Source organism: Oryzias latipes, chromosome 16 (genome assembly GCF_053564925.1).
Source record: "Oryzias latipes strain Hd-rR chromosome 16, Olatipes_Hd-rR_3.1".
Classification (NCBI taxonomy): Eukaryota; Metazoa; Chordata; class Actinopteri; order Beloniformes; family Adrianichthyidae; genus Oryzias; species Oryzias latipes.
The window spans coordinates 939362-963733 of NC_136252.1; the positions used below are offsets into that span (position 1 = coordinate 939362).

The 24372-nt window shown below is 46.0% G+C and overlaps 1 protein-coding gene across 29 annotated transcripts in view; it reads right to left on the reverse strand.

Moving 5' to 3' along the window:
• The window catches only part of phactr4b (phosphatase and actin regulator 4b), a 187444-nt gene that overhangs the window by 117014 nt on the left and 46058 nt on the right, over positions 1 to 24372 (reverse strand). For 27 of the 29 annotated variants that reach the window (XR_013648178.1, XM_078932858.1, XM_078932862.1 and 24 more), the window contains one exon: positions 22101 to 22595. The exons of the other annotated variants lie outside the window; for them this stretch is intronic. Coding sequence is in view for 26 of the 27 variants with exons in the window: in XM_078932858.1 (XP_078788984.1) it covers positions 22101 to 22595 (495 nt within the window). In the remaining variant the exon portion in view is untranslated. The remainder of the gene's footprint in view (positions 1 to 22100; positions 22596 to 24372) is intronic. 29 annotated transcript variants of the gene reach the window in all.

A 24372-nucleotide genomic window follows, 5' to 3' on the forward strand; every position in this document is an offset into this window, starting at 1 on the left:
TCGCTCACGCCGCTGCCTGGAGAGGAGGCAGCCCCGGGAGAGTCTTCAGGCCGTCCACGCTTGGAGGAGGGGGTGGTGGTGTTGGGTTTCCCCATGACGCAGGTATTGTAACACTCGTCAATGCATTTCTCCAGGTCTTCCAGGCTGACAAAAGCTTAATAATCTTATCAGGTTATGTTAGTTTGCTGGAATTATTTTAATATGCCGGAATAATGAAGCAAGATCGAAAATGTTTGTTTAACTGCTTTCGCGCCGCCAAGTTGACTCACCACACTCGTCTCGTTGGGTCTCGCGATACTACAGCATCAGCGCCTCAGCTCCAGGATGTCGCTCAATCCAATTCAATGTTTGATTTAATTAGTTCATACAGTTAATATCATACGTTTTCAGAACACTTTCAAGCTCTCTACAGCGCTGATCGCGTTGTCGGCGTGTAAGCAATTCTCCGTAATCCTCAGCAACCACTCAAGGAGGAACTGGATGAGGCGCCTTCTATGGAAGAGACCACAAAGCCATTAAGCAACTAAAGAGTGGCAAGGCAGCAGGAGTTGACTGCGTTTCACCAGAGTTATGGAAGCATGGTGGCCCAGCGCTACACTCCAAACTCCATGAACAGATTATCGGCTGTTGGGAGCAGGGAAAATTACCACAAGATCTCTGTGATGCAGTCATCATCACCCTCTACAAGAACAAGGGAGTAAAGTCTGATTGCTCAAACTACAGAGGGATTACTCTACTCTCCATCGAAGGGAAGATCCTCACAAGAATCCTGCTCAACAGACTTGTACCCACCATCGCCAAAGACCATCTTCCAGAAACCCAGTGTGGCTTAAGAAGCAACAGGAGCACAACTGACATGGTGTTTGTCCTCCGACAGCTTCAAGAAAAGTGTCGTCAGCAGAACAAGGCACTCTATGTAACTTTTGTCGACCTGACCAAGGCGTTTGACGCTGTGAGCCGAAAAGGCATGTGGTAGATCATGGAACGTCTTGGCTGCCCACCCAAATTCCTCAACATGGTTGTTCAGCTGCACGAAGACCAGAACGGTCAGATCAGGCTCAATAGCGACCTTTCAGACACTTCCCCCATCATCAACGGCGTAAAACAGGGCTGTGTCTTGGCACCCACCCTTTTCACCATCTTTTTCAGCATGATGCTGTCGCAAGCCACTGATGGCCTTGATGACAAGGATACAGTGTACATTCTGTACCGCCTCGATGGCAGCTTGTTTAACCTGAGACGACTGAAGGCTCACACCAAGATCTGTGAGCAAATGATCAGGGACTAGGGTTGTGCCGATGGACGATGGTGATGGGTGAGAGACATCCCGATGGAGAGACACCATCGTGATGCCACGCCCCCGCCACGCTGCGAGTCGACACCATAAGCCGCGGTTACATGTGAAAAATATCTTGACCGGATCAATGGTCGGATTAGAATCCAACCGTGTACATGGTTCCAGAAAATTGTTTTCAGAATATAACAAAAGTTCACATGGGACACACTTTCGGTCGGAATAACTCATTCGCACATGCGCAGTAGGGTTTAAAAAACCGGAAGCGGATATCAGTTCCGCCGAGCGGCTATTTTTTTCTCAAACTTTATTGAATGTAACAATTCAATACAAAACAATGTTGCAGAGCGGCTTTATACATTGATATGTCAGCTCGGTAACATACAAGACGATCTTCTAAACATGCTTTTAATAATGTTACGATTATTATGAAACGCCTTTTCGCTCAACGTTTTATTTTCAATACGTGTGGTCATTGCTTTTTCTGTTTACAAAACGGAGCCAGAAAGAAGCCAGAATTAATTAGCAGTATGCTAACACGGGCTAACAACATTAGCTTTGGGTGGTGCTGCAATCTGCATCTTGGCTGCGTGTAAACATGTGGGAATAACATCAGCCTTTATTTTGTCAGGACACGACTCGAAACACAAATCCACGTGATGTTTGAATGATTTCTAAGGACTGAGCGGCCTTTCAGCTTTGAAGCTTACACCGCCCCAAAGCGCTGTGTGTGTGCTCACTATCCTCTGCTCAGACACACACTTTTAGACCCGGTTCTGAGTTCGGTAGCCCATTCCCCTAGATCTGTGGAACGGATCGCAGTTCTAAATCTTCCACATACTACCGCTCATGTAACAAAGCAACCCCCCCCCCCTTCCACTTAAACACAAAGCTGTAAGTCTGTGCTCCGCCGGTCCACTTGACTAGTTAAGTGCGGGAGCGGACCATTTCTTTTCTAGTTTGTTTGTTACTGTTTTTGTTAAAGTCACTTCCCTCAGTTTATACTCGATAATCGCGGATGAGTCATTAGTTGGGAAATAAAATAAATAAAGTAATAAAGTAAAACAACGAATAGCAACTATATAAGACCGAAATATTAAAAATAGCGCCCCCCCGACGATATCATCGTCCATCCGGATGGTTGACAGCAAACATCGTCAACGGCCAATTTAAGGGACATCGCCCAACCCTATCAGGGACCTCCTCTTTGTCGAAGCTCTCGTAGCTCACACTCAGAGAGCACTTCAGCGATTAACTTCCTGCTTTGCAGATAATAATAATAATAATGGATTAGATTTATCTGCGCTTTTCCAGACGCTCAAAGCGCTTACAGTGTGTCCATTATTCATTCACTCCTCATTCCTACTTGTGATGGTAATTGGTGATGCCCTGGGGCAGACTGACAGAGGCGTGGCTGCCAGTTCGCGCCTACGCCCCCTCTGACCGTCACCGGGAGCATTCATGCACATGTGAAGTGTCTTGCCCAAGGACACAAGGACAGTTGGCTGGGGGGAGCTGGGAACTAACCGCCGACCCTTCGATCATTGGACAACCCGCTCAACCGCCTGAGCCACTGCCGCCCAAGCTCTTCAGACTTGAAGTTAGTCTAAAGTAGACAGAGGTGGATGGACACATAGAGCTACAATGTGCGTCTCATGTTGCAAGGCTTGCTCGGAAGCTACCCTTAGACTTCTCTGCTGCTTTCTGTCGTTACCTCTATTCACAGAAAGATGGAATACCATCACTGAGAGACTTTGCAGAGTGTGAAAATGAGCTGGTTATCCAAGATGTTGGAGATCATTCAGACAGAGTAGAAACTCTGAAAGATAGAAGCACCATCAAAAGAGATAAGAGAGCTGCTAAGAGGACCGCAACTGTTCTGCATGGTGCAACACAAAAGCAACCCCCGAGTGCCCTCAGCTACAACCTCCACTGTGTCAGAAGTTCAAGAAATACCCAAAGCCTATTGCCCTTATTGCAGACACACACTGAACTTCTTAGACCGATGCAGGAATTACAAGATCCTGACAAAAGACCAGAAATCCACTTGGATTAAATCCAATAATCTGTGTTGGCAGTGTGGGCGCCATCATCAGGCAGCTCAGTGCAGACTTAAAGTGCAGTGTAAAGTATGCCCAGGGAAACACTTTGAGGCCTTGCATGAGGTGAACCTCAGAGCAGCTGTATCCAAACCACCAATAGAATGAGCTACCAAGATGAAGGGATCATCTGCAGATGTGCTCTATCTAGAACGTTGGGTTGGCTGCAATCAAGTGCTTCTGAAGACAAGCAAAGTGCTGCTGAAGAATAATAATAATATTCATCCCAAAATGGGGAAATTCTTCTCCGCATTTGACCCATCCCCTGGGGTGAGCTGCAGCTGAACCGCGCTCGGGAGGCAGTAGCGTTAAGGGTTTAGCCTAAGGACCCTCACTGAGTGAGGTTAATTGCTCGCCCTTCGACAATTCTTCCATATTTCCCTCCCCTCAGGTTAAGAGTCTGGGGTTCATCCTTGATAGTACTCTCTCATTCACTGCCCACATCAATAACATCACCCGCTCCGCTTACTTCCATCTGCGTAACATTCTTCGTCTCCGTCCCTCTCTCACTCCTCACGCCACAGCTGTCCTAGTCCACAGTCTCATCACCTCCCGTATTGATTACTGTAACTCCCTTCTTTCTGAACTTCCACAAAAAAACTCTAAGCTTCAACTGGTTCAAAACTCAGCAGCTCGAATAATAACCCAAACCCCCCCCCCATTCACCATATTACACCCGTCTTAAAGCAGCTTCATTGCTTACCAGTACATCACCGGATCACTTACAAAATCCTAATTTTAACCTTCAAAGCCCTCCACAACCTCGCCCCTCCGTATCTCTCAGAGCTCCTGACTGTTGCTACCCCCACTAGCTCCCTCAGATCCTCTTCGTCCCTTCGGCTGGCTGTTCCACGACCCCGTCTCATTACCATAGGGGATAGAGCATTCAGCAGCTCTGCCCTGCAACTCTGGAACTCCCTCCCCTCTGATCTACAAAATATGGACTCACTCTCTCAGTTTTCCAAACATCTCAAAACTCACCTTTTTTGTCATGCATTCAGCACTTAATATTTAAATAGCTGTTTTTAACTGTTAATGTGGTGCACCCAAATATGTGCATCCACATTTGGTTTTTATTTTAAAATTAAAAGCCATTATTTTGTAGTAATTAAAATAATTATTTTTGAATGCATTTATTAAAAATAGTCTGTGGAAAAAAAGAAAATAAAAAGGAACTATATTATGAGTCTGGTAGGCGGAACCTTTGACACTCTGGCAGTGCCTCCAAGTGGCTGAAGACGGATCAACTTCCTGTTTCCGTTAGAAGTGATTTGGAGAATGAAAGAGTGCTCGTGTCGTTTCTGCTCTGAGATTCGTTTTATATTTTCACAGAGACAATTCTTTTTGTTATTGTGGTCGCCGCACCCGGGACCCGTAACATTAACTTATTTTGTGTTCCGGAGTTTTATTGTTGTATTTTTTTGTTTTTACATACTTTTGTACTGTGAGGCGACCTTGAGTGTCCAGAAAGGCGCCATATAAATACAATTTATGATAATTATTATTACCCTACGACAGTGCTTCTCAATTATTTTTTGCCAGGCCCCCCCTAGGAAAAGAAAATGTTTCGCGCCCCCCCTGACCCCCCCCCCCCATAACCCCCCCCCCCCACACACACACACAGACACACTCGCGCGGTGACAAAACATCAGGTCAGTATCTATAAAATTTGTATACCTAAAATTGTATCTTTTAACACTAACAAAAGAAAAAAGCAAAATAAATCCACTTTCAACAAATATTAACTTTATTTAGCCACAGAAACCCTGTTCTAGTCTAAAACAGAAAAGAAGCTGAAAGTACCTGAAATAAAAAAAATCTGTCATTCCTTATTTAAACTAGAAACATTTTGACCAACTGAACCATTTGATGCTGAAAAAAATAATTCAATCAATAAATAATATTAAATCTAAATTGATCTGAAACATTAACACAGCAGCACCAATATATTTAACGTTTTTAGTCTGAAGAAATAGGTAAAAACGTGCTGATTTTTTTTTTCTAAATGACGGATTGTTTATTTCTGATCTCATAAAAGTGCAGCTGTTTTCCTGCATTACCTGCTGTCTTTATGTCTGTCTGACACCAACTAAACCACAGGCAGACAAAGAAAACATGGATGGAAAATAAAGACACGTCATCAAAATGTCTACAATAGTTCATAAAGAATGACATTGTTAGCGTGAGCTTAGGAATCTAAGGGCAGCGGTGATCTTGGGCAACAGGCAGCGGTAGCAGTGGTCCGCGTGCCCCGATTCCCCTGGCAGACAGGGCCCACACCACCCCTCCCCTTTCGTTCTCACTCGCGCAGCCGCGGACAGACAGAACAGACAATAGGAACCGAATAGTGGACCAGATTATTTTCCAAGCACTGAGCCGCTGTCACCGCTGCCCCCACGTTAAATTTGCGCACCGGACAAACCTGTGCCTAAAACCGCCACCACCGCGCGCCCCCCCTGGCATCGCTTCGTGCCCCCCCCTGGGGGCGCGCCCCACTATTTGAGAAGCACTGCCCTACGAACAGTAAGACAAGGACTAAAAACTTTGCATGGAGCATCAGTGAAGGGCAAGGTCTCTTCAGCCAGCAAACCATACAGAACGTTCTCTATTCAGAGTGCTTTCACAGCTGAAGATTTAGGATTAGCTGAACATTCTTACCCTGTGAAAGCATTGCAGAAAAGGTTTAAACATTACAGGAACCTCCATCTGGAGCCATTTACAAATGCCAAGCTGTTACTTTTGATTGGCTTTGAATCTCCTCAACTAGTCATGCTCATAAAAGCTGGAGTTCCAGCAGCAGTCAAGACTAGGTTGGGTTGAACACAAAAAGGACCAGTCACATCACTTCAGCATGTCTCTTTCTTTCAACTGTTTCTCCACAAGCAGAACTGTTAGGCCACATTGGAAAGCTTTGGCAACTTGACACTCTACCATAGTGAAATTAAGTTAGTGAACAAATCTCGAAAAGAAAAGGAAGCTGTAAATTTGCTGGAGGAAAAAACCATTAGAGTGAATGTAGCAGGAACACACAGGTATGCTACTCCCCTTCTTCGCGTCAGTAACATGCCAACACTCAGAGTATCACCTGAAGCAGTACTGCCAAGTCTGTGAAGTACAGAGAAGCGCCTCAGCATAGATCTAGAAAAGTCTCGGGTCTATCAAGCAGATATGACAAAGTTATTAATAACAGGCTATGTTAGAGAAGTGACTGAAGAGGAAGTGAGGACATCAAAAAAGTCATGGTACATCCCCCACCACATGGTAACACACTACGGAAAGAACCTTGTTGTGTTCAACTGTTCATTTACCTACAGAGAGAAGAACCTCAATTTGCTGCTGCTACCAGGCCCAAACCTGGGGGCTTCTCTTCTTGGTATTCTGCTGCACTTCAGAGAACACTCCACTGCCATTAGCAGTGACATCAATGGGATGTTCGACCAGGTAAGACGATTGCCTGAAGACCGGTCATTGTTACGTTTCATATGACGAGGCATGCAAAAAGATACTTCCCGCAAGTGTACAAATGGCAGGTGCTCCCATTTGATACAACATGCTGTGCAATCTATGCACTTCAGAAACTTGTAAGTGAAAACAGTAACCAGTGAGATTATATGCGTGACTCCAATGAGAAGAACATCTATGTTGACAACTGGCTACAGAGCTTTCAGTCTCCTGAAGTTGCAAACGAAGTGGTGGAGAAAGTGTGCTCCTTATTATCAGAAGGAGGATTTGAGCCAAGCAAGACAGGGGGCCAGTAAAACTCAAGTATCATTAGCCATCTGCCAAAGGAACTCAGGTCAGAGAGCAGCGAACAGTGGCTTAATCATACTGATATGGACCCTCAAGAACCTGATCTTGGTCTGCGTTGGATGTGCAACTCTGACAATCTGCAGTACAGTGCAGTGCATGTTATTTGTCTGGCGCCGCCCGGAGCAGCAGCCTGTTACAGCAGCTCCCTCTCTGTTGTGTGTTTTTCTGCCTATTCTTTACTACTTTTTGCTACTACTTTGTACATATATACTTCTTCTCTTTCTCTACGTCAGTAAAAGTACACAACCATGGATGTGCAATTTGCGAGACTAGTTTTTTGGCTATTTTTTCCTCGCTGGACTGCTTCTATTGACATCAGGGGAGCCGACAGCAGCGGCTCTGTTGTTTACACACGTAAACAGGTGTTCGTGTACCAAAACACTGGGCTGCACTACATGGATAGACCAGACATCCCCGCTGAGATCAGGAGGAAGAGAAGAGGATGCAGAGCAGGAGTTAGGCGCCGAGAGAGGAGAAGTCGGTATAAACCATGCCTGCCGACTGTTGTGATGGGCAACGTGAGATCTCTCCCTAACAAGCTGGAGGAGCTAACGGCGCTAACTCGACTACACAGAGAGTATCGGGAGAGCAGCAGGGCTCCAGACTAACTTTTTTCACTAGGAGCACAGTGGCCCCTAACTGAAAATTTTAGGGGCACAACCAGAAAATTTAGGGGCGCATACCGTAAATTAACATGCTAACCAAATCTACTAATTTCCACTGTATTACTAATAAATACTTTAATAATAAATGCAGAAATTACAATGTGCTGTTTAAATTCAGTTTCACATTTTATTCTGCACTTTTGAAGATGCAACAAGAAGGTAAACTGACAGCACCATCGCTGTCATGGAAATTTATCTTTGTGACACCAAATAGGTGCAGCCAAGATGCACAATAAGCGTGTTTGAGATCACCCAGGTGAACTCAACGCTGCGCAGATCACCTGGTGTGTGACATATATTTTTGTTTTTGCTCCAACATCAACTGTCAATCATCACAAAAATATTGCGAGAAAGGGGTGGGAGCAAGGGGCAAACCTACCCGGACACAGCTGGAAACTGAACTGACTGAAAGCTGCCCTACTGACTACAAAACAATGCATTATGGGAGTGATTAATTAAAATAATTTAAAATACCAATTCATTAAAAAAAGGCTACATACATCACAAAACATTAAAATAATCATAAAATATATAATAACACAGATCATACTAAGGGGAAGAAGAATATTAAAACAAAATTGAATGTTAAGGACAACTCCATCTTCCTGTTCTCCTTCAGTCTTGCTGCACCCCCCCCCCACCCCAACCCCGTCCCCCAAACGATCCAGGCGAGGTGCCGGTTCATCTCAAACATGTCTATCGTTGCATTTTCCCCACGTATTTTCAGTGTGTCTAAAACGAATGTTGTTTTTGCTCGAGCGTGTTTAAAGTTCAAGCCCCGTTAGCTGTCACGCATGTAGGTGTGGGACATTTATTCTCCTCAGCTGACCCGACTCCCGCGGGAGCGATGTGCTGCCGTAACGGCCGTGCATAACCGTTTGATGCGCCGCCGTAACCGTAACCAAAACCTAAACCTTCCTCCGGTTCTGTGCGGCCCAGAGAAAAGTTCAGCACGGACTGCATGTCTTTAGAAAATTACGAGCGAATAAATACGTTCTAAAGGAAAGTAAGGAACTCCTTAATGTGTGTGGGAGGGGGCTGTCAGGTGTCCTGCTTTCAAACCCTGTCATTGTCACGCCCCCCAAGAGTCATATACCCCACTGTGATTGGTTGGTCAGCTCCGCTCACGACAATGAAAAAGTGTCATTCATACAAACTGGCGGGCTGCAGTAACATTAAACCTTCATATTAAGGCAGGGACCGCAAAATATCATCTTGGGGGCCGCAAATAGCCTGCGGGCCGCGAGTTTGAGACCCCTGCTGTACACTCTGGCACTGGTACACTAGCCGCAGGTCGGAAGAACGAATCAATGGTTCTTTTACCCATAGTTCAGACGCACATATCAGGTTGTGATATTTGTCTCCGTTTCCTTCCCACTGATGTTTACGCGCACTCGATTATCTCTAGGCCCCTCCCCCTACACGCATTTAGCCACTCACAGTGGCTTTCCCTATTCTTCTCACACGCAGTGGCCGCCTCACAGACAGGTATCACGCGAGAGTGTACGTGCTCGCGTTTCATGAGTATGTGCGCGAGTGTGTGTGTCTGCCTGCGTCCGTGTGGGCTTGCGTCTCATTGATTATTTCATTGATCATTGACGTGCCCCTTCCACGTTTAATGTATAAAAAATACGAAGGGTGGGGGAGGCAAATTTACTGGTCGCACATGTGTGACTGGATGTAAAATTCAGTCGCACACTCTCAAATTTTGGTCGCAAAATGCGACCAATTGCTTGCAGTCTGGAGCCCTGAGCAGCATCTTGTGCTTCACAGAGACTTGGCTGAATGATCTTTCCTCTGACGAACATGTCTCCCTGAACGGATTTCACCTCGTGAGAGCGGATTGGACAGCTAGAGAGAGCGGCAAGAGGAAAGGAGGTGGGTTAGCGATGTTTGTGAACGACAAATGGCGCAACCCGAGACACATCAGTGTCAAGGAGAGACTTTGTACGCGGGACATTTAGCTGCTGGCTGTCGGACTTCGGCCATATTACCTGCCGTGGGAGTTCTCGCATGTTATCGCGATAACTGTGTATATCCCCCCATCTGCTAACGCAGAGGTGGCCTGTGAGCTTCTTCACACTGTGGTGTTTCAGCTGCAGATTTCACACCCCCACTCTTTTTTTCTTAAATCCGGACACTTTAATCATGCTTCACTTTCCTCCACTCTTCCAAACTTCCCCCAGTATGTTACGTGCCACACCAGGAACAGCAAGACACTGGACCTACTGTATGCAAATGTGAAGGATGCCTACAGCTGTTCCCCCCTCCCCCCACTAGGTTGCTCAGATCACAACCTGGTTCACATTTTACCTGTTGTTACGGCTGTGGCCGTATTTGGTTTTGGTTTGTTCTGTTTGTTCTGTGTTTTGTGTATTATTTCTATATCAGAGCGGGACTTCTGTGTTTTGTGGATCTTTGTTTGTATGTCTGATTATTTGCAGGTGTGGTGCATGAAGGTGTGGCCTCAATTTGGACAAGCTGGTGGAGGCAGCTTTAAAGGCACCATTTGGACATCCAGTCGGTGGGAAGGGAGCCTTGCTGCAACAGTCTCCACTGCAGCTTGGCACTCTTCTCCATTTTGGTTTTGATTTTGATTTCACCTCTTGTTTAGTTGTGTGTTGCACTTTTGTATTTTGTATTTGTAGTCCTTCGTAGTTTTGTCTGTGCCCACTCTGATTAATCTTTTGGTTCACAGTTATGTTAAGTGAAGCTGTAGGGGTGAACCGCCATTTTCTTTAGTACATGTTTTCTCCTGTTTTTTGTTAGGTTAAGGAGGTTAGTGTTTGTCTTTATTTTTCCTTTTCCTTTGTACAGGTATGATTACATGTTTCAGTTAGTTGGGGTTTTGTTTGTTATTTTGGCCTGGGTTCACCCTGAAGCCTTTTAGCTTCACTTTTAGTTCTTGTAGGATGTTTATTTGTAAATAAATTTGGTTATTTTATGGAGACATTTGTTTGGTGTTTTGTGTTGCAGTTAATTTAATAGCCAAAACTTTACTTTTTTATGTTATGCCCCCCCTAGCACCCCTAGACATAAAAGGGGGCGTAACACCTGTCTATAAACCCATGGTGAAACAACAACCTCCAACTACAAGATCTGTGAGAAGATGGACAGAATAGACCGATGAGGAGCTGAGGGACTGTTTTGAGACCACAAACTGGGAGGTGCTGTGTGGATCGTATGAGGACATCGACAGTCTGACACACTGCATTACAGACTACATAAACTTCTGTGTGGAGAACGCTGTGCCCACCAGGACGGTGCGGTGCTTCCCCAACAATATGGGTGACTCCTGAGCTGAAGACCCTGTTAGGTCAGGGAACAAAGAGGAACTGAGGAGGGTGCAGAAGGAAATTAAAGTGAAGATTAATGAAGGCAAGGAGAATTACAGAGAAAAGGTGGAGAATCAACTACAACAAAAGAATGTGAAAGAGGTCTGGAGAGGCCTGAAAACCATCTCTGGACACAACTCAGACAATAGGTGCCATCAGGGCGATCAAGAGTGGGCAAATGAGCTCTATTCATTTTTCAATAGATTTGATCCAGGGCCCACTCCCCCCACAACTACCCAATCAACATCATACCATTCGAAATCCCCAATATGCTGGTATCAGCTGCCACCCCCCACCGACTACGCCTTCAACACCATTCAACCATCACTGCTCAGGGGAAAGCTGGAAGGTGCTAGGGTTGACAACCAGCTGACCTCGTGGATTGTTGACTACCTCACCAACAGACCACAGTATGTGAGGCTCCAGGACTGTGTGTCTGCCCAGGTGGTCTGCAGCACGGGCACTCCACAAGGGACAGTGCTCTCTCCTTTTCTCTTCACACTGTACACATCAGACTTCCACCATGACTCAAACAGCTGCCATATCCAGAAGTTCTCCGATGACACAGCCATCGTTGGAATCGTGTCAGAGGGAAACGATCTGGAATATAAGAAGGTGATCAAGGACTTTGTGGACTGGTGTGAACTCAATCACCTTCACATCAATGCAACCAAAAAGAAGGAGACTGTGGTTGACTTCTGGAAAATGGCTTCTCAGTCACCCCCAGTGGTCATTCAGGGACTGGACATCGAGAGAGTGGATGTGTACAAGTACCTAGGTGTTCACATCAACAATAAACTGGACTGGTCAGACAACACAAGGGTCCTGCACAAGAAGGGCCAGAGTTGCCTCCACCTCCTGAGGAGACTGGGGTCCTTTGGTGTGTGTAGGCCACTACTCAAGACCTTCTATGAGACTGTCGTTGCATCAGCAACTTTCTATGCTGTGGTCTGCTGGTGTGAAGGAATCAATGAAAGGGACAAAAAGAAGCTGGACAAGCTGGTCAAGAGAGCTAGCTCTGTCCTGGGTTGTCCTCTGGACTCAGTGGACTCTGTAGGTGAGAGGAGGATGCTGACCAAGCTGTCCAGCATCCTTTGACCAACTTTAACCAACTGGTAAAAGAAACTGCAAGGTGCCTTCACGGGTGACTGGTGACAACCTTACAACAGGGCATTACAAAAAGGCTGAGCTTGGTCTTCTGATATGTGCACAAAGAGAGAGTTTTCCTGACTATATCCAGTGCCTGACATCTGGAAAACCAGTCAGCTTAACCAACCGTTTGGTTACTTTGTCTCTGGAGTTTGGTGAGTCACCTCCACTCATCAGAGTAGGTGGCCAACTCAGACATTAACCTGATTTGGAAGAGAAAAAAAGTCTTTATGGACCCAAAACATCCTGTAACCAGACTACTCATTCGACAGGCCGACAGTGATTTAAAACACCCAGGAGCAGAGAGATTGTTTGCAGAGTTAAGAAGAATATATTGGATTTGCTGGAGCCGTGAAGCAATAAAACGTGAACAGCGCTCCTGCCCTGAGGGCCAAAGATGAAGAGCACATCCATCCATCCATCCATCCATCCATCCATCCATCCATCCATCCTCCTCCGCTTATCCGGGCTTGGGTCGTAGGGGCAGCAGTCTTAGCAAACATGCCTAGACTTCCCTCGCCCTGGCCACTTCCTTCAGCTCCTCTTAGGGGACCCCGAGGCGTTCTCAGGCCAGCCGAAAGACGTAGTCTCTCCAGCAGGTTCTGGGTCTTGCCCGGGACCTCCTCCCAGTGTCCAAGATACAAGGCCGAAGGTTGCCTGAAACAACTACAAAGTCGATCATTGACCTCCTGCCTAAGGTGCCCTGATGCCACGTGTATTGATGGATACCCTTGTGCTCGAACATGGTGTTCGTTTTGGACAAACTATGACGAGCACAGAAGTCCAATAACAAAACAGCGCTAGGGTTCAGAACAGGGAGGCCATTCCTACCAATCACCCCCCTCCAGGTGCCAATGTCCTCCGTTGGGGCACTTTCCAGTACCCCTTCAAGAGAGACCAAGAAGGCCGGGTACTCCAAACTGCCGAAATCACAGTCAGAGACCTGTCCCCACCCGAAGGCGGAGGGACATGACCCTCTCGTCCACCGGGGTGATCTCCAACACTTGGCGGCTGAGATGGGGGCACACGAATAAGCCCACACCAGCCAGCCAGCTATCACCATGAGCAACTCCAGAGTGGAAGGACTGAGTTTCAGAGCCCAGGCTGTGTGTGGAGGTGAGCCCGACTATATCTAGCCAGTATCTCTCAACTTCTCGCACAAGCTCAGGCTCCTTCCCCCAAATCCCAAAGACAAAATTCCATGACCGGGGTTTGGGCCGCCAAGGCACCTGCCTTTGACTGCCAACCAAACCACATCGCACCGGCCCCTTTTAAAGTCTCCTACGGGTGGTAGGCCCATGGGAGAGTGGTTCCACATTGCTCCATCGGGCTAAGCTCTACTGGGGCTTGTAGGAAGAGCCTCGGTCACCAGACGCTTGCCTGCAAGCCCCAACCCCAGGCCTGGCTCCAGAGCGGGGCCCCGGTGATGCCAATTCAGCCGATATAATTGGCTCCTTGAATTTCTTTCTTCTCATTAGGGGCTTCTGGGCTCCCGCTCTTTGTCTGACTCGTCACCCAGGACCTCTGCCATGGGAGACCCTACCAGTAGCTGGCATTATTTTGCAGTGACTTAAATAAAGTTTCACTCACAATACCAGTTAAATCAGGAAATATCAAATATCTAGGTATCAATTTTCCCCCCAAACTATCAGAACTGGTGCAGCTAAACTACACCCCATTACTGAAAAACATACAGGATGATCTAACACGCTGGACCAACCTGCCTCTGTCCCTTATGGGCAAAGTAGCCACAGTAAAAATGAAAATCGTACCCAAAGTTAATTATCTCTTCTCAATGATTCCCACACAACCGCCATTAAAATGGTTCAAAACATTAGACTCATGCATATCAAGCTTTTTATGGAACAATAAACCTGCAAGAATTAGTCTAAAAACTTTAAAATCTGCAAAAAGCTGTGGAGGATTAGAATTACCTAACTTCCACAATTACTTTCTTGCAAATAGATTACAATACATCTTAAAATGGTTAAAAAATAATCCAGAAACCAACTCATAGTTAGACTTGGAACAGGAGTTATGCGGAAAGATCAACCTATCAGATCTTCCATTTATTAGCCAAACAGTTAAAAAACAGGATTGTTTCAAAAGTATTAATATAAATGCCACTTTAACAGCATGGTGGGAATTTCTCAAAATATCAAAATCATCAATTCAACCGTGCAAAATGACACCCATCTGGAACAACCCAGACATCCTCATAAACAAAAAAATTATCCACTTCCCAGCTTGGCAAGCAGGGGGCATAAAACAACTAGAGCACGTAATTATTGATAGAAGATTCATAACTCCCCAGGAACTTCAAGACAAACATGGAATAAATAACTTCTTGGAATATCAGCAACTTAAATCAATTATTACTAAAAAGTTTAAATACAGAGACAACGATTTAAAGCTACCAGATGTAGTTACCACTCTGATCAATTTCTCAATGAATAAAACTCTCTCCAAAATATACAAACTTTTATGTAATTTAGATAATAATATTTCACTTCCGACAACAAAATGGGATGCGGATTTGAGCATCAGCACAGATGAAAGCTTTTAGTCAGAACTTTGTCTAAACACCTTTAAACTGACAAAAAGTCCAAATCTGCAGCTAATCCATTTCAAAACTCTACACAGAATTTACTACACTGGACAGAGGATGTTCAAGATGGGTCTCAGCAACTCAGACATTTGTCAGCACTGTGACGGTAATCTACCCGACAATTACATGCATGCACTATGGTTCTGCACGTCTGTCCAGGCTCTCTGGCAGCAGGTATGTGCCGATCTATCAGTCTGGCTTAAGGTTTCAATCACAGCTTCACCGTCACTTTGTGTGCTTGGTGACATGAGTGCCATCGATGTAGAAGAAGGATTAGGCTCTATCATTTTCATTACTCTTTGCATTGCTAAAAAAACTATTTTAATAAATTGGAAAAGCAAGAAAAATATAAATATAAGTCAACACAGAAATCTGCTGCTTGATCATATCAGCTTGGAAAAAATGTCAGCCCAAGGTTCAAGTAACTTTGAAAGAATTCGGTCTCTCTGGTCTCCCATAGCTAACTCCATGACTTAGGGCAGTGTTTTTCAACCTTTTTTGAGCCACGGCACACTTTAACCTTGTCAAAAATCCCGCGGCACACCAGCATCCCAAAAAAAAAAAAAAAAAAAGCAGAAACTCATAGTCTGTTTTGATCTACAGCCCCCCCCCCCCCGGCAATCTGACGCGCATTTTTGTGATAATTGTGGCAGAAAAAGCAGGAAGTTGCAGATGTTTTTTCTAAAAGATGTAATAAAAGTTAAGTTACATACAAACTGTATGTCCGTTGTGGTTTCAATCCGTGTAACAAGGACGACTCATGTACGCTGAGGCGCTGTCCCAATGCATCATGGGAGATGTAGTGTGAATACGGCTAGAAAACGGCAGAAAGACTTGCGTCTCTGAGCTTCATGGTTTTGTTCACTTGTTCCAGTCTGATACCAGATTCTGTGGAAAGCTACACCGCTAAAGACGAGCTTTAGCTGGTGTTTTTGTGGGAAATGAGTGAGTTATGAGCTAAATTGGAACAAGGAAGTGAAGACTTTTAACACTTCTGATTGGTCAGACTGATGACATGTGATTAAGCCTTCAAGAATGATTGGTGGAGTCGTGGAGACAGTAAAAGCTGCGGGACTTTTCAGAAAACAGTTATAGCTGCAGCTAAATCGCGCTGCCGTCATTCTTATCAAAATGTCTTTAATAGAATCAATTAAACACAAAGAAAAAAGTATTTTATGATCTTTTATATTCCTAACTACTCAGTGTTTTATCAGGACCTGTTTGGATGAACAAAAAGCTGATTTCCTGGAGATGGTTAATGTTTTTAGATCAGTTAATGAGGGCAATTATCCACGGCACACTTGACCATCTTCCACGGCACACTAGTGTGCCACGGCACACTGGTTGAAAAACACTGACTTAGGGGGTGGGGGGGCCTGGTCGTCGTTGCTCCTTGCCCTTCTGCCGTGGGCCGGGGTGGGGGTCGGGGCTTCCAGTGCCTAGCGGGGGGTGGTGGGGGCTCTGTTGGTCGGGGGGTCGGGTCCGGCGCCTGGGTGGGGCGGGCTGGGGTGCTGCGTGGTCCTCTGGGCTTGGGTGTGGGGGTGCGTGGTGGGGGGTGGGGGGTGGTCTGGCTTGGCTTGGGGGGGTGGTCCCTTTGCCTGTGCTGGGGGGGTTGGCGGGGGGCCCTGCTCGGGGGGGGCCCAGCGGCGCCGGATGGGCTGTCCATCTACACCTGGGGCTGGGATCGGCCCTTCCCTGGCTCTGGGGCGGGACGGGACAACCCTCTTGGGGCCCCCGGTCGCTCTGGGTGTCATCCGCTTTGGCTGCGGGGTCTGGGGTGGGGTGGGGGGGGGGGGGTCTTGTCGGCCCTGTCCTGTGGTGGGGCATTCGGGGGGGGGGGGGGGGGGGGGGGGGCAGGGTTAGGGTTGGCGGGGGGCCCTGCTTGGGGGGGGGGGCCCAGCGGCGCCGGATGGGCTGTCCATCTACACCTGGGGCTGGGATCGGCCCTTCCCTGGCTCTGGGGCGGGACGGGACAACCCTCTTGGGGCCCCCGGTCGCTCTGGGTGTCATCCGCTTTGGCTGCGGGGTCTGGGGTGGGGTGGGGGTGGGGGTCTTGTCGGCCCTGTCCTGTGGTGGGGCATTCTGGGGGGGGGGGGGGGGGCACTATTGGTACGGGGCAGGGGGGGTTGACGGGTCGGGGGCCCGCTGAGGCCATCGCTGTTTCCCCGGCCGGTTGGCTGCCCCGGTCCCGTCGAGGCCTGACCAGAGCTCTTCTAGGGCCGGCGTTTGGGGGTGGGGGCCTGGGCTTGCTCCGGGGGGGGCGACGCTTTCTGGCTCCTCTCTCTCTGTGTGGGGTGGGTGGTGCTGGGCCTGGGGTGTCGGCGCCTCCGGGGGTGGGGCCCCTGGGCTGGGTGGGCCTGGCCCCCTTGCTGGGGGGGGGCGGGGGACAGCTGTTTGACCACCGGGGGACAGTCTACCAGCTGTCCCCAACTTACCCCCTTCCTCATATAACCTCATATTAGGGTGAGGGGGTGGGGGGCTTAGCCTGCGATGGGCCTTGGGGGGGGGGGGGGGTTACTAGGCAGTGGCCCCCCTCCTATGGTTGCCGTATGGAGTGGGCCCCCCCTCTTTCGGTTTTATTTGCACCTTAGACATGTAGGGCCCTTGGTAGGGAGGGTGCTTGGACATCACTGCCAGCAAGCAGCAGATGTCCTCCTAGCATCCTACCCGCTTATTTTAACCGCACCTTAGACATTTAGGGCCCCTTGGTGGGGAGGGTGAGGGGACGTCACTGTGAGTAATCAGGAGATGTCCCCTTAGTGCCCTACCCGCCAATTTTAACTGCACTGCCCTTAGTACACACACCCCTCCCCCCTCAATATATACATCCCAACATAAACACACACACATGCACACACACACCCTCTCAAACACACATACACGCACACACATTTTGCAAGGAAGGTGGGACCTAGGACCATCTGTCCCCTACCTCTTCCCTGGTGGGGGGTACGGGCCCCTTTGCAACGGCGGCCGTGTCCCCGGGGTGCCGGCTTCCTGGGCCCGGCGGTGCTCTCTCCGCGCGGTGGAGGGGTTCACATTACATCTGAGCCGGGGGTGTTCGTGTCCCTGGGGGGTGGGTTCTGGTCCCTGCTCCTGAGCGCTGGGCCCCGCCAAATTTCCAACTGTGGCCGAGCCTGGTCGGGCCATATTTACAACACCCCTTGTGGGCCCTCTTTTTTCCCCGGGGTTCCCCCTCCTGGGCGGGGGCGGCGGGCCCCTGCCTTGCTCCTCCCTGGACCAACCGTGGGCCGGGCGGATGGCTGCCTGGAGTGCGGAGCGGGTCTCCCTTGGGGGGTCCTGGCTCGTACCTGGGGTGGGGGCGGGGGGATGCCCGGAACTCCTGGGTGGTGGCGGGGTGCTCGTTTGGGGCTGTGGGCGTCCTTCTCCTGTGGGGCCCTGCGTTGGGCGCTCCCGGCGCGGCGGGGAGGCTGCTCTCCTGGTTGGGCTGGGGCGGCGCTCTCTTTCCCTCCGTGCCTCCCTGCTCTCTGGCTCTGGGGGCCTTGCGGCGGTCCTGCTGGCCCTGGCCTGGGTGGCGGGCTTGGTCGCCCGGGCGGCGGATGTTCCCTGCCGGTTCCCGTGTGGCGTTGGGGGGATTCCGGCTGCCGCTGCTGCTGCGGTGGGGGTCTTGGGGTGGGGATGGCTGGGCACTCTCCCTCCTTCTTGTCACGTTCCACCATCCATTTTAGAAGAACATATACACTCACCTGAGCACAGGTGTTAGCTCACCTTTGCACTAACAGTTTGCATGATTGAATGACTGAAATATTTCACACTAGTTGGTTTTAAAGGCATAAGTATGCGTGTGAACACTATCTGTTTTGTGTACATGTCGACAGGTGGACATTTTTGCAGCTAGCAGGTGTGTTTATAACATTTGAGTGTGTGTGTGGATAGGCCCCGCCCTTTTTGTACTACATTTGAACCGTACCATAATGATTAACAACCAGTAAACTTGCTGCTTTATGCTGCTTCATGGTCTTATCCCCCTTCCCCTCCTATTATCACCCTCCTACCCCCCCCCTCTCTCTAACGTCCCTCTCTCTTCTTCCCCTCTTTCCTTTTCCGTCCGGTCCAACACCAAAGATTTTCAAACAGGATTGAAATTAATAAAGTTTGGCCTCAATTACAAAAGGGGTTTATTCAGACATACCTTTGGTTTGTCTGAAGATTAATAACCCCTATTGTTAAAGTAAAATATGTCCAACACAAGAGGCCCTCAGCTCTCATCTGTCTGCCCAGCTGATGGACAGGACAAGTTAAAAAATAAATAAAAATAAAAATAAAGTTTCATCAGTTAACCAGTAATCTAATCTCGATTTAGATGTACCATCGGGTTTGAACCAAGAATATTGTTTTGTATCAGTATTTTTTCCCCTCCACAGATCTACAAGAATTACAGAATTACAGTAGTCCAACAATATTTTATCCGGGTGGGAGCTGGAATATCTACTCAGGAACCTTTCTAACCAGTCGTCTTTAACCATATTCCAGTCTCCACCTAGAATAATATTTTCTGTTGCATATTTAATTTTGAGAACTATAAAAGTGTCTTATCTCTGTAAGACGGCCTTTATTTTGAGATATGTTACAATATCCATGAATATTTTCCTATTATTACCACTTTGAGCACTGATGTTATCCAGTGACCAGTGTGACTTAGTTTTGATAATTATTTTCCCTTTATAATTGTTAAATATGATTGCTACACCTGCAGATTTGGATGTGCCATGTGAGAAAAATATTTTGTTTCCCCATTGAGTTCTCCAAAATTTTTCATCCTCTATATTTGAGTGGGTTTCCTGAAGAAATATTAATTGAGGGTTTTTGTTATTACAATGTAAAAATCAAGGTTTTCTTTTAACATCATCTCTCGGAGCTCTAGACCTCTAGTAGTAACTGTTAAAAGGCTGAAATGACATTGCAATGGCATTAACAATCATACAAACATTTATGCAACAAATAAAAAACAAAATAAGAGTGTCAATAAGTACGATGGAGTACTTAAATAACGCGAATCAAAGTCGTAAATTTACGAGAAAAAAAGTCATAAATATACAAGAAAAAAAACTTAAATTAACGAGATTAAAGTCAAAGTGAACATACAATGCAACAAGTGAACGCCACGCAGCAGCAGAGCAGACCAACTAAACTTAGTGAACAGGTAATCTGAATGATTACTGATAAGGTTAAAAATGTTTGGAAGCTCCTTTGTTCGATTTATTAATGCTTTATTTATGGATTCATTCATTGGTTTGCAGGATGTCTGCAACCCATTGATGAAGCCATCGGTATCCCTGCAGTTGTCGTCTTCAATCCTTACTTCCTCCACAAAAGACAAGATCTATACGTCTTACTCTCTACTTTTCTGGCATTTTCAACATTCTTCTGCTAATATAACAGACTGTTTTCATTTATCTTTGTTGTTTTATGTTGAAATGAGACATTTCATCTGGAGGAGGGGGCGTATGTAACACTGTTCACCTTCCGCATGGGTGTTGTGCGCATGAAAGGTTCATGACGTAAGGTGACAAATGGACTTTTGGGATTGTGAATAAAAAGGAAAATAAAGTTGCGGTCCTCTACACCCAAACGTGTCTCAGTGCCTCAGTGCTCCTTATTTTACATATAAAACTCCACTTTACCAACACTGAACCCCGGACAGCCGGCTTTACTAACAATAATCTTATTTTGAGTTAAAAGGTTCAGAATTTCTGTTTTTGAAACCTATCTGGAAATAAAGCTTTACAAAATGATCCACATCTTTTATCTTTAAAGTAGGCTCCGATAAACAGACGACTTTGGGTTTTTTTTTCTCAATAATTTATGACTTTTTCTTGTAAATTTACGACTTAAAATTCATAATTAGATTTTTTTTAATTGTTTGTAAACTGGCCCTAAAACTCATTCATAAATAAGATATTTTTGAGAATTATTTCCCTAGAAGTTAGCTTGAACTTCAGGTAGATCCCAAAAAACATTTCTGTTTAGCCGTTTCTATAACTGAAGGGTCTTTATCTGCACCCGTTTTAATTCTTCTTTCCCTTTCCTTTCTTTTAAAATAAACTTAACCATGATTTTTTTTTTATCTTTGCACTGTTATGTATTGTGATTTCAATGCATTTTTTCTGTTTTGTGAAGCACTTTGAGTTACTTTGTGTATGAATTGTGCTATACAAATAAACTTGCCTTGCCTTAAACACCTCTCTGTCTCTCTAACATCTCCAGCTACGCAGCTGCAAAGCAGTGAAGTCTTCTCTGCTTCAGCATCTATCCCCCTATCTAGGGATCAGCTCTGAAGACAAACTGCAATTACCACTCAATACCAACCTCCCTCCACTCAAGCTCAAACACCCCTGAGCAGAATCCCCCCATGCTTCTCTCACGCCGATGCTCAAAACCTGAAGTCTAGCATTGTTTATTAAATGAGGAATACATTTCGCTGCCCTGTCATCCGTCAGAGAGGGAAGTATAGTACAAGAGAGGAGGACGTCAAGAGAGGGAGAAAGACAAAAAAGGAGGGCAGAAACTAGAAATGTGATAAAGATAGAAAGAAAGTAGGAGAGAGAAAGAACAAGGTGAGACAGAGGAGCAGAACAGGCAGGAACAAAGGAGGGAACACAGAAAAGCAGCTCCATAACAAACTGAAACAGTGTTTTGGGGTTTTGTGGATCTTTTCACTTTGATGCACTGAACTTTCTGCGTTATTCAATGTTAGTCATATTATCTCTACACTGCACCCAGCAACCCCCCTAAGCATGAAAGATCACTGCACAAAAGAGGTTTGAAACACTACAAACTGTTCCATGGATAACTGTCTGTGATATCCTTTACCTGTGACTCCTTACACTTATCACTGAGCTAACAAAGGTGTTATCTAATACATTAATGAGAAGAGGGCCAGCTATTTCCTCATCCTCCTGAATAGGAAGAATAGCTGGAGCAGGCCCCCTGGGAGCCGGCAGAAGCCTGTCTATATCTGGGAGTCTGGGAGGACAGTGCATAAGCTGCAAAGTGATGGCAAAAGGGAGGGAGGATATGCTCGGCCTGAAATACCACCTGCTATTTTCACAAACGTATGAACAAGGTCAAACAGGAAACATGCAACTGCAGTGGTAGGTTCTTGGAAAAGGTCCTCACCTCTCCAGGCCCTTCCCTCCTCTGCAGATGCATGTCGAGGAAGCGTCGGCTTCCAGTCTCCTTCTGTGGGTCGACTCCTCCTGCCGTCTTCTGATGGAGCCTTCTGCAGCCCAGGTCTCCTCTGCCCATCCTCAGGGTGCAGCCTGCCCCCACGTCTGCCCTCCTCCATCTGCCTGTGGATCTGACCCTGCCAGGCCAGGTTGGATTTCCATTCCCCCTCTGCATGGGATCGTGGTCCCATGACCCCTAGTCTCCATCCATCCTCCTGAAGTCCAGTACCTCTGGTGGCCAAAGCTCCGCGGCGGACACCATCTGAGGGAGAGTGCCCTTTGCGATCATCTGGTTGGCTGAGCCACGAAGGCTTCTTCCTGTAGTCAGGCTCTGTGGGGGGTTTGCTTGGACTCTTGACACTGCTGACAACTTCTCCACCAACCCTAACTGGTAGAGTGTGGCCATTCTTCACATAAGATTGTTTCAGATTTGGAGCATCTCCCCCTGTATTAGATAAATAAGTGACCAATGAGTGATCAATTCAGATGAAAAATATTCCTGCTGTATTTTTTTTTATTGCATTTCATCTTTGGGTTCAAATCAGGATCAGCATAAAGTGAATGAAAAACCACATTATACATTTGAAAAATAAACAATGTAAATTTAAATTAAAAAAAAAGAAATTTTTAAAACTTGAAAGTACACACAGTGAACTTGAAAGAAATATTTATAACTATTTTCAAAATTAAAATGTAAATTTATAAACTTAAATTAAAAAACATCTAAGACTGTTACCAAAGGAAAAAATGTTTTTCTTCTTAATAACTGCTATTTTGTATTTTCAAATGTTTGTTTCTATCCCCCTTCAATTCCGAATTTTCCATTTCGTAGTTGGCCCTTATTTTATGTGGGGGTGGGCCTTTGAGCCCATGGACTACCAGTATTTCATTGAAATCTGGATTCTGAGGTTTTGGTGACATTATAATTACTGTATTTTCCGGACTATAAGTCGCCCTTTTTTTCATAGTTTGGCAAGGGGTGCGACTTATTCTCCGCAGTGACTTATATTAGAAATAAATTGAAATAAATACATTGTTAACCCTCCTGTTATGTTCATTTGTGAGGAACAGAGATGATGTTCCTGGGTCAATTTGATGTATGAGGTATGTTAAGTGTTTAGAGTATGTTAAGTGACTCAGAGAATCAGCAAACCTATTTTTACAATAAGATCTTTAAGGGTAACAACATAATATTTTATTTTAAAATTATTTCATAGATTCAGAAATGCAATCAAAATGACAACTGTTTCTACAAACACAGGATGAAAACAGAGTATTAGTTGGCCAATGATGCTTCATGAAAGGAATAAATAAATAAGTTTGAGAAAGAATTACTGTGAAATTATGAGATAAACAGTCTGCTATGATTTTGTCATATGAGGTTGTGCAAGTTATTAGTTCTTGGTCTCAGATTTTGTCAAATAAATTTCCCGTCAAAATGCGACTTATAGTCCAGTGCGACTTATCTGTGTTTTTTTCTACTTTATAATGCATTTTTGGGCTGGTGCGACTTATACTCCGGAGCGACTTATAGTCCGGAAAATACGGATACGTATACCATTATAATTACTGTAAGCCACATCAGAGGAGGCATGACACAGGCGGCAGGAACATCAGGAGCTGTTTTAGAGAGGGAATGACGTAGCCAAAACTTCCATCACTCAATTTCTATCATTTTGCGGTTTCTTAGTTTATAAAACATGTCTGTTGGTAGCTCAAAGCTGCAACCCAACAAAAGAATTTTATTTGACCTCATGTTTATATAACTTAATGCTATTTTTCCATCCTTATCAATTGGTATGGAAAATGTATAGACTGCAATGAGCTTTGATTGTTGTCTGAGAGAAAATGGGAGCACAAACAAATAAGTCCCACTCCAATAATGTTAATTATGATTCTGCTGTTTTTAGCAAAGAACAGTTGTTTTCTATGGCATAGCTTCTGCAGAGTCACAGGAGTTTATTAAAAATTTGGATCTGAGATGTGGACGGGATCATTGGAAAGAGGGAGCATGCACCCATTTCTCGTGATTCATCTGTTTACACACTCTCAGTAGTTTACAGCCCCTCACATCCCCACCTAACATCAAAGATGCAACAAAGATGGCAAGCAATATTTGAGCTATCCAGCAGTACAGTTTTGAGCCAAATGGAAAACCAGCTCAGACAAGGGAAACGAAGACAGACATGGATCTAGATGTCTACAAATGGATCCATCAGAAT